Raw genomic sequence first — 11,109 nt, 5'->3', positions numbered from 1 at the left:
ACTGTTCAGAATTCCAGCCTGTCATTCCCTCCAAGCAGGACATTCCATTTTCCCTGCCCTTTTTCTGTTTAACCCCCAAGCAGCCAACATTCTGCAGCCACCAAGCATGTCCCTTCCTCATGGTGCTGATTTACAGTGTGTGTTTTAACTCCTTATATATTTTTCCTTCCCTCAAAAATGTGGTGGTGGTGGTTCTACAAACCTGGGGGTGTTTATGAAGCTGGAAGAAAATGTCCCATTGCAAGGGAATAGATAATGGGCCAGGCAACTAGCACAAGCCCACAACTGGTTTGGGGGTTCTTCAGTCTTGGATCTGTCAAATATGCCATTTCCTGCCCAAAAATGGATCCATGCATATCCTTGATTGCGAATGGCTGTCCTTACTTGGAAGTCTTTGGAATGGTACATGGAATGACAAATCTGGGGAATAAATTCTAGTCTGGAGTGTTTCAATGGCAAAAGCAATGTCGTATTAAGGTAAATACTGCAAGAAGCTGATTTCAACAAGTTGTGCCCAGATGCAAGTTGGTGCTCCTAATCTGGGGAAGGGCACACAGAAATTTAACCAAGCAATAGCCATGTGTTTCTAGGAGTATTAAAAACACATGTACACACCCCACAAGTCAAAGTGCTGATATCAAATTCATAGTGTGGGCCTTCTAGTAAGTTCAAGAGGAAGCTTTGCTCCAATTCACTGAGTGATAAAAATCCTAAAATACAGGTTTTTCACCTTATTGCAGGAGCAGCACAGGAGGTACATAGGTCAGAGTTATGGCCCCTGCAAAGTGTCAAGATGATAGTCTCCTTCTGCTTCCAACTGTGAAGACAGAAAAAAAAACATGAACAAGGCATCCATTCTTACAACTGATACAAATGTTGGTTCTTTACATTTTTCCCTTCTTGCAAGTTATTAGGTTGCCTTCGACTCTAGTTTACTTCTGCCCATTCTTTCATAGATTTCAAAAGACAATGCACATGTCTACATCCTTTCCTTGTAGGTCCAGAGAAGCAGCCAATCCTTTATTGGCTACCTGGTCTCCATCACTGCCTTTAAAATATCTCAGTAGGCGATAAAGTTGACTTTATCAAAATTACCTTCAGAAAACAAAAAAATAAGGGACCTTCTAGCATTATGTGAAGACAAGTCCAGTAACCTAAACATCATTGGCCTCTGCATGCAAATAGAGTTCACTGAGTTTCTCAAACTTTGGGCCCCACTCTTTCATATCCCCATACGTTGTATCTTCGTCCCATCCACTGGACCCAAGGGAACTTAGGCTGCTGGCTTCTGAACATTCCCCTTCGGTGTAAAAGACTTGCAAGGAATCGCAGGGTAGAGCATGGTGCTGTTGGTCCATGTGTCTCACCACCCCTGAAAGGTAACATTCAAAATCAATGCTTGAGAAGGAGGAGCCCAGTCCTGCCGAAAGGGCTTCCAGACGCTCCTTTGGACTGAACTCGCAGCTCAAAGGATTATGCAGCTCTACCCGTTTCCCTTTCTTCTGATAGAGGGAGTAGGCTGGGCTGGTTTGAAGGGACATCTGGAGCTCGGCCATGTTGTATGCATCCTGGAGGAGGAAGAAAGCATTGTTGCAGATTAATTTGGATCCCAGCCACAAAATAGGGTTTCATTTTCTGTTCTGCTAAGTGGCTTCATGCATCAAGCAGAGTTGACTGCTCATCTGGGGATGAGCTGCTGGACCCAACTCCGTCATCTCTTGCCCCTAGGCAGTGAAAAGACCTGCACTCCCATGGGGAAGGGGGTAAGAAGCAAACAGCCAAGCCACAGAATGTCCAACTGCCACAACTCGGGAAGTTGGACTAGATGGCTTTTTTGAGTTTCCTTGCAACTCCATCATTCCTCCAAGGAAAGACCTGCCATTTGGGGTTCTGTTAGATTGTACAGTGCCACATGCATGAATGGTGTGCTCTGTCTCTCCCTCTCCCTCATGAACTAATGTAATTGAGTTCCCTGCACTTGTAGAAGTTTTGTCATGGGCAGCAACACACTATGGATGTGTAGATCCTTTGGTTTCAGTGCTATCCTGTGCCACGGGAGACAACCTAATATTTGAGCTCATTTTGCTGCTTTCTAGGGCACGATACCAAGTGCCTGACACGTCAGATAAACAATGCATATTTTCTCAAGACATATCCCCTGCCTGAGTAAACCTGTTTTTTCCTCTTGCAATTAAGTCATTCTTATTAAACACTGATAGGATTTGTGTACTTGGCTCTCTGTGTGCCACCTTGAAGATAAATATCCATTTAAGTGTGTAAAATAGGTTCATGGAAATTCATCAGAACCTTCAGTTTTTTTACAAGAGGGAGGAAATTTGCAGATAGCTTGTAAGAAACACTAAGTGCAAAATTCAAACTAAACGCATCCAGTTTCATAGAGCAAAATCCCACTCTGGGTGCACTGTTCGTTACAGAATTTACACAGAAGTAGAGAGCCAATGTGGTGTAGTGGTTAAGGTGTTGGACTACAACCTGGGAGACCAGGGTTCGAATCCCCACACAGCCATGAAGCTCACTGGGTGACCTTGGGCCAGTCACTGCCTCTCAGCCTCAGAGGAAGGCAATGGTAAACTACCTCTGAATACCGCTTACCATGAAAACCCTATTCATTGGGTCGCCCATAAGTCGGAATCGACGTGAAGGCAGTCCATTTCATTTCAGCCTAGGATGCAGTCCTAGGCAGCAGTGGGAAACCCTTTTCAGCCCAAGGGCCACATTTTCTTCTGGGCAACCTTTTGAGGGCCATATGCCAGTGGGGAATGGGGCTGGAGGTAAGAGTGGGTGGGGCAATAAACGTAATTTTTTTTCTGTGCATAGCAGGCTAGTTTCTACACACACTCCTCTCTATGGATCCAGACAAGCAAGAAGCATTATCAGAGTTCAAGGATGTACTCCAGCCAAGCAAAAATATTTGGGAATGAAGGCAGGTCAGTAAGGGGAGTGGCCTGGGGCGCGGAGGTGTGGTGTGCAGAGAGTTCCAAGGTCAGACAGAGGCTGCATCAGGTCAAAGGCTTGGCACCACGATACCTGATGGAACCCCCCTCCCGACACGAACCCAGCTGTACACTACGCTCAACATCCAAGGCCCTCCTCCGGGTGCCTACTCCGAGGGAAGCTCGGAGGATGACAACAAGGGAGAGGGCCTTCTCAGTGGTGGCCCCCAAATTATTGAATGATCATTTAGATGAGATGCGCCTGGCGCCAACACTGTTATCTTTTCAGTGCCACGTCAAGACTTCCCTCTTCTCCCAGGCATTTTAGCATGTGTTTTTAAATTGTTTTTTTAATTGTTTTTAAATTTGTATATTTGTTTTTAATGTTTTTAATTGTTGTAAAACACCCAGAGAGCTTTGTCTATGGGGCAGTATACAAATGTAATAAATAAATAAAGGGCCATCTAGTCCAGCATCCTGTTCTCACTGTGGCCAACCAGATGCCTTTAAGAAGCCTGCAAGCCGAAACGGCAAGCTTTATCCTTTTTACACCCACTACAGTTCCAAAGGAAATTGGGGGGGGGTGTCCCTACTATGAGCACCATTGGCAGGGGTTTAGAGCCGTCACCTCTACATCATTGTCCCAATCTGACTCCCCCACTAGCAACTGATTTAAAGAAAACTGAACTGCATAGAACCAAACTACGTAAGTGGCAAATCTCAGTTAGTTTGGTCCTGAGGAGGCCAAATTTCCTTCCTGTGTGAGAGAGGTGTGGAGTTATGTCTTCTAAGATGGTGTTTACCATCAGCAGTTTTTATAAGTCCATGTATTAAAAAAAAATTATTTGGCTTCCAAAGACTACCCCATGATTCACTTGGGCAACTTTCTGTCAAGTGATTCAAGGTTGATAAAATTTGCATGTGTATGTTTGGGCAAACATGAATTTTTATAGCCTACTAACTTTTTATATTGCATTTTCTCCGAAACGGTTTGAATGAACTGTCTTTGGTTTAAGTGATTTGCAGACCACTGCTTTAATCCATTTGCAGTGCAGTTCTATATGTGCCTGCTCAAAAGTAAGTCTTGTAATGTAATGTAATGTAATGTATTTTAAGATCTGTTTTTATGATGTTTTAAAGTGTTTTAGTGCTTTGTTTGCCGCCCTGGGCTCCTGCTGGGAGGAAGGGCGGGATACAAATTGAATAAATAAATAAATAAGTCTCCTTGAATTCTATGGGGCTTACTCCAAGGCGAATGGGTATAGGATTGTTGTCTTAACTGAGGCAATACTAAAATTGCCACATGTAGTTTTCATTTCCACTAAACATTGCAATTGCTGGTGAACAGGATATAATAAACGTCAAGTCTAATAGATCCTTTTAAACAATTTGGGGCATAATCCCAAGGTCCCTGGGAGGGCAGCCGGGGGCCATAGCACAGGAGTGGATTTCTCCTTCTGCCTGCAGAGAGGGAGATCTCCCTTTCAAGGCTTCCTCATTATGGCTACTATTACTTCCCCAGCCACCCCACTGAGCCATCAGTGCTCTGATGGTGCAAGGGAGAGGATAGGGGCACGTGGAGAACAGATTGAGGAAAACCTTTTGTTCACAGGATCCAAAGCCCCCTCATTTCTCTGGCACACCCCCAGAACAGCAAGAGAAATTCACTAGTCTAGAGCTGGCATAGTGAGTTCCCTTCCCATAGGAAACAATGGGAGGGAAATCGAGTAAGAAAAAAAACATGAAAGAGCACCAAAATCCCCCCCCCTCATTTCTGCCCTGGCCAGTATGAACCTGGTATATGGTGGCTCCCCTGCCATGGACTCTCCTCTCTCTGCTCTGTCAGAGATGCTGTAACATTCCAGATCCTGCTTTAAAAAGGGTTGGACTACATGACCATGAAGGTCCTTTCAAAGTCTGCAATTTTTTTAAAAAAATACGGTAGTAAGATCAAAAAGATAGCAATGGATGTTTATCTGATCTAAGAGTCCTCACACCCTTCAGATCAGCAAATGGGGAGAGCCTTACTTGATCCTGCTCCCCTCCCCCTTCCTCGTTATAGTTGAGAATGTTCTCTCGGATGTCCTCCAAGTCATCATGACAGGTAGTGGCGTGGTAGATTCCTCCGTTCACACTTTTGTGACTCTTCCACCGAGTCCACAGGAGAACACCACTGAGCAGAACTGAGTGAAGAAGCAGAGAGTGATATTTAGAAACCAAGGCCAAACACCACAATTCCAAAGCAACAGAACCTCAAGAATTGCCACATCTGAAACATCCTTGTCGTCCCTGTGCCATGTCACCTTTGAAAAACATGAGCACATGAGGGGTGCAACATTTGAATTGGCCGTTTCAATAATTTTCTGAAGGTACTTTTTCACACACTAATATGCCCCATCTCTGCTCTCAAACCAGCCCTACCTTAGTAATTCTACTAAAGCTAATGGGATTCTGCTGATTTACGTGTGCACAGAGTCTGACCTTTAAGTAGACGATCCAGCAAGTGCTGCCGGTTTTAGCAGGAACTTAACCTCTTTGCTGTTACTTTTGATTTATTGCTATTAATAGCAGTAAATCAGTTAGACGGTGAGTTAACAGCCAGAGAAGGGATGCAGCAGTTAAGCACTCATATTTGGCCTGCAATCTAAGAATGCTAATTTGGAAGAAAATCCCTTGAAGTCGGTGCCCTTAAAACTAAATATATGCAGGGCTGTATTATTTAAGGCCAGCATGAAATCAAGAGTAATTGGGTTTAAAAATTAGCCAGCTGCATATAGACTTTACTAGACATGTCTGGGCACATTAACTCACACTTCTCAATCCCTCCTGGGTAGAATGGGAATAATCATGGCCTACCTTGTAGGTTTGTCACAGAGGATGCATGACATGAAGATGGCAAAGCACTTTACTGTCTAAAAGTGCTACAGATGACACACAATGCAAATGGGGGGGGAACTGATAGCAACTTCATGAAAGCCATCTCATGTCAAGACATGATGGCAATAGCTGTAGCCCATCTGATATTATATTGTTCTTGTGGCAGAGTCTTGCTCCAAACAACAAGAATGCATCAGAGAGGAGAGAGTAAAGAATGGATATCAATTAAGTGAATAAGAGAGTAAATCCTAGCAATACTGTCTGCCCTCCACCTTCGCCTCCAAGGTTGTGTGAGCCTCCAGAACAATGCCTATTCATGCAGAAGACCCGTTCAATGTGATTTTTCTCCCTCATAGGAGAAATCAAAAGAATGAGACCTCTGTGTGATTTGGTGTCTTTGTGGAGTGCCCAGCCAATTTGTTATTTGAGGTGTATTGGAAAGACCCTATGAACCTGGAACAAAGGTTGCTTCATACCTCATGAGACCGTAGATCCACCTAGCTCAGTATTATCTACAATGGCCTAGTTTGCACATAATATTAAACCGTGGTTTGTTACACTATGGTTTATTAAACCATGTGTGAGCCCTGCCCAGCAGCTTAACTATGGTTTTACTGTCAGCAAACCACAATATGAAACCATGGTTTGTTGGCTAACAAACCTTGGTTTGTTCTAACTATGGCTTGGAGTTGCGTGTGATCCCAACATCTTTTCTTAACCCTCCCAGACACTCATCACACTACACAGGCATGAGGCAAGAGCAGCTGGAAAGCAAAGCAAACTGTATAACTTTGTTTGATAATCTGTGGGACAACTCAAGGATAACCCATAGTTTGTTTAACCATGACTTAAAACAGACCATAGCCTAGCGTTATGTGCAAACCAGGCCACAAACTTTCAGGCAAAAGTCGTTTTCCAGGCCTGCCTGGAGATGCCAGGGCCTGAACCTGGAACCTTTTGTATGCAAAACATATGCTTGACCACTTAGCTACACCACTTCCTCTGGACAGAGATGGACAAAGAACAGTGGGAAGGAGAAAACAAGATAGACAGTATGCCTCAGAGACAAGAGTGTTGAGATTCTCCCAAAGAAAGATGGAGATGGTTGTGTGCACCAAAATCTACCAGCTAAAACCTTTGCTGCATACTTTGGAAGGCCTGTATTTTGTATCACTCTTTTAGGAACCAATCTCATCTTGCTCCAGGTATAAACACCTACCAAGAGCAGCCCTCCATTTGTCATATTTGCTGCTGCCACATAATTAACATCATAATTAACCATCAACTGCCAGCAGGAGAGGCTGAGGCCAGCTCATCTGTAGTCATCAGATGTCACCAAACCACCCACAGCAGATGCAGGAGCAACCTGCCCATTATCCCATGATGATGACTGTTGTCAAAATTAGGTCCTTTCATTATATTAATTTTGTGTTGATTTGATGTCATGGCTTTTCACAGCATTGATTTTAATAACTGTCTGGGGTGTGCCAATAGAAAGGCAGGATATAAAAGTAATCTAGATTTAAAACACATTTCTTTTACTTGAGTCTGAAAACCACTAAATGGTGAATCCTTTCACATATTCCAGTTTACTGTAGCATAGGGGGAACATTATATGGAACAAACTACTATGGAAAAGAAGATGAACATGACATTAAACAAAGGAGAAGAGGTGCACTACACATTTTATTAGAAAAATAATTCAGGCACAGGGTCTGTTTTTTCTTAACAGTGATTTCTGTCATATACTGCAACTGGAATTTACATAATAACAATCCAATGTACACTATAATAAATATGATTGAAGGTGCAAGCTTGTCACAGTGTGTTCCCTCGGGACCAAAAGAGATGAGATGTCGTTCACACAACTGGAAATTAAAAGTAGATAGCAGGTAAGGGTAGTCCAAATCCCAATTGAGCCCCTGGTGGAGGGTGTAGAAGGCTTTGACCTTTTGCCTCCCACTGCAGTCCTGATCTGGACTGAGGCCCCCACACCTGCCTTTTGCATTGAAAGAATAGCTACCATTCATGCCATTCTGCAAATGGCAGATAATGGGGCCCACAATCCAGCTCAGGACCACAGGAAGGGGCAAAAGTTTAAAGTCCCTACCCTGGCTGCCAGTGTCCCAAACTGCATTGGGTCCCATATTCTGTTTCTTGGAAATAGCCATTCACGCAATGGTCTCACCTTGTGTGGCATTCACTGGTTATTTTAAAAAAACAAAAACCACCCCTTAGTTAACAGTACATTATGGCAGTCTTATCATTATCAGATTGAGAGACTGAAATAACTGATTGAAAATATACAGTACCCAAAGCTGCAACACACTGCTATAACCATATGGATCTTTCCGATTCTGAGATACACACATTTGCAAAAGAAACAGCCTGAAAAACATGTTCTTTACTGATACAGTATAGCCAACAAGATATCATTTTTACCACCCATAGCAGAAATCAAGAATACTAAAACCAGTAGACACAGGTGGTCTGTAGGCAGGCTCACATAGCCACAAAAAGTGCTGGCACCGTTTGAAAGACATTTGAATGACCCAACCATGTCTCCAAAGGATACAGCTGGCTTCACGTTCAGTGTTTCTAGCACAAAAGGAGATCTTTTCAGATTATAAAGAAATAAATCTCTTCTGTGAAAAAAATATATATATCATGCAAGTTGTAGCTTTGCTTCTTCCAAGATGCTTTCATTCTTGCATTCTGCAGACATAATTCTCAGAGGAACTGCTCCTCTGATGCTACCTGTCAGAAAGCACCACTGGATGCAAGTGCTACATCTAGAAGTCAACTTCAATCTGCATCAAAGTCAACAGAAATGCACACTGATCCACCATAAACAAGCTGTCCCAGAGAAGAGCCTTTCAGCACTCAAATCCTTCAGCAGCTGTGAACAATATTTAATACTGTTCCAAGTACACCTTTTCTACCCCTTGCTGCAAAGCATACAGCTAGCTCTCCCTAAACCCAGCTATAACACCTAGAGCACAATATGGCCTCAAGAAAGCATCATGCTTAAAACTTAGAGCAGAAACAGTTTATAAACTGCTTACCAACTCTGTTTTCCTAAACAGCAGAGGTTCCCACAGTTCTGAAAAATAATTCTGACCTAGTTATCCCCGTTATCCCATGTTTGCACGGCAAACATATTTAATGCAAAGGAAACTCAAAAATGCTAAGATACCACTAAGAGTGACTGCATACCAAAAAAGGAGGAAGCAATTAATTTTCCAAGTCGCTGCAAGTTCACAACAATGACGGCTTTAAAAGAGCCCTGTGCAAAGCCAATCAGATTAGAGATGAGCTTTTGCTGCAAAAAGAGACCAATTTAACACATCCTTCTCAAGTCGAGATGTGGGACTCAGTGAGGGATTAACCAAAACTGTAGATGTGGAATAAAATCCTAAAAATGTGGGACTAGGCTAGCTGGGAGACTACCTCTCCCCTTACACCCCTGCCTGGCTATTATGTTCCATGGTGGAGGACTTTCTGGCAATACCAAAAGCTTCTACTATTTGCCTTGTGCCCACTAGTAGTAAGGCTTTCAGTGTGGTGGCCCCTTTAACAAGAAATTTATTGCCATCTTGAGATAAGGCATGCTCCAATATGCATGCTTAAGACTTTTTATTTACCCTTTTCTTATTGACATTTTTAATTATTGTCTGCTGATCATCTTTTGGTGACTGTTATTTTAACTCACTTCTCTGTGTATCATTTGGATTTATGTCTTTTGGGGGGGGATGTACCCTATCTGATCTTTTATAATGCAAGTGGTTCATAAATAAAATAAATAAATGTAAAATGCTGATTTCAACCCAAGAGTCTTTACTGGCGCTTTTAAGACAAAATTCTTCTAACGGGTTCATAATTTTATCGACAACAGGGCTGCCATACTCTTTTCCAGCAGTTGTCCTGGCTGGTGAAGTGAAGTGCAGCAATCCAATGGACAGAGAGCTAGTTTTGGAGCCAGAGATCCCAGATTTGATTATCACTTCTGCATAGCCTAACGTCCATCACTGAAAAATAGGAACAGCAGCAGTAAATCTTACAGGCTTCTTGTGAGGATAAAGAAGATGGTAAAGCACTTTGCAAAATAAAAAGTGCTATGTTGTAACAAATAATAATAAGGGACATTATAAATAATGAAATAATACCAATGCACTTGTACATTGACTGGGGAGGGTACATCTTTGTTTGAATTGTTGGGACTTTAGCTGGAAAATCTGTCTCATGTTGATGCCCTGCACCCTGGAAAACACATCTCTCTGAGCCACTTAGCTCAGATAGCTCTAAACTGGAATTAGACAAATCCACCAACGACTGATCTATAAGCAGGTATTAACTATAATAGCTAAATAGTATCTCCAGATACAGAGGTACTATGCCATTGATTACCAGTTGCTCAGAGGCATGGAAACATAGGGCTGCCTTATACTCTTGGTCCATCTAGCACAGTATTGTCTGCACTGACAAGCAGCAGCAGCCCTCCAGTGTTTCAGACAGAGGTCTCTCCCAGCTCTAACTGAAAGTGCTCCACCAGTGAACTATTACCCTTCTTCCTCTTTCCTTCAAGCCCTGCTTGTGAACGTTTGGAAGCATATCGTTAGCAACTCTGAGAACCAGGATGCTAGCCAAGGTGGATCTTTGGATGGATCCAGCTGGGCTTTTTCTCAGAGTAGCAACATCTAAGGCAGATGGGGGGAACCTTTGGCCCTCCAGATGTTTCTGAACTACATCTCTCATAGCTCCTATCCACCAGGGAGTGGACTTTTCCCATCGTCGTGCCCCCAGAGCCTTCACAAGGCTCCCTCTATCATCAGGAAGAGCCAGGGGCTGAAAAACTGTCCAGTTGCTCATGTGAGGAGATGCACCATTCTCCCAGGGGCTAAAACATCTGGTACTGCCTGGACTGGGTTGCTAAGTTTTGCACATTTGGGGGCAGCTATTCACCCCTATGCTCTCCATAGAACCTATGAAGTGCAGCAGTTGAAAAAGCCATATTAACAGCAGTGGCGCACCTAACACCAGAAGGAAGGGCATTTGCCTTCTTCGCTGCCACCACCATCCCAAATCTTCATAAGCCACCACCACTAACTTTTAAAAGAATCTTATTATTGTGTTATTATGTATCAGTTTTCACTTAATTGTCATCCACTTCGGAGGCCTATTCTAAGACAGAAAGGCACGATATAAAGAAAATAATGTTCATTTCTCCCTTTTTGCACTGCACTCATCTTGTCCCTTCTGAGCTAATTCTCAGCAATGG

The 11,109-nt window shown here is 43.1% G+C and overlaps 1 protein-coding gene across 1 annotated transcript in view; it reads right to left on the bottom strand.

Annotated features, from left to right (window-relative positions):
* Nucleotides 1-1,154: 1,154 nt before the first annotated feature.
* LOC133369393 (neural-cadherin-like) overlaps nt 1,155-11,109 on the bottom strand; it is a 103,522-nt gene continuing 93,567 nt past the window's right edge. Inside the window, exons 32-33 of the mRNA XM_061594667.1 lie at nt 4,983-5,137; nt 1,155-1,568 (exon numbers count right to left, since the gene is read on the bottom strand). Of these exons, the coding sequence (XP_061450651.1) occupies nt 1,155-1,568; nt 4,983-5,137 (569 nt within the window). The remainder of the gene's footprint in view (nt 1,569-4,982; nt 5,138-11,109) is intronic.

The sequence above is a fragment of the Rhineura floridana genome, chromosome 13, assembly GCF_030035675.1.
Source record: "Rhineura floridana isolate rRhiFlo1 chromosome 13, rRhiFlo1.hap2, whole genome shotgun sequence".
Classification (NCBI taxonomy): domain Eukaryota; kingdom Metazoa; phylum Chordata; class Lepidosauria; order Squamata; family Rhineuridae; genus Rhineura; species Rhineura floridana.
Note: the sequence above shows the minus strand (reverse complement) of the source record. Positions and strands in the feature narration are given on the sequence as shown.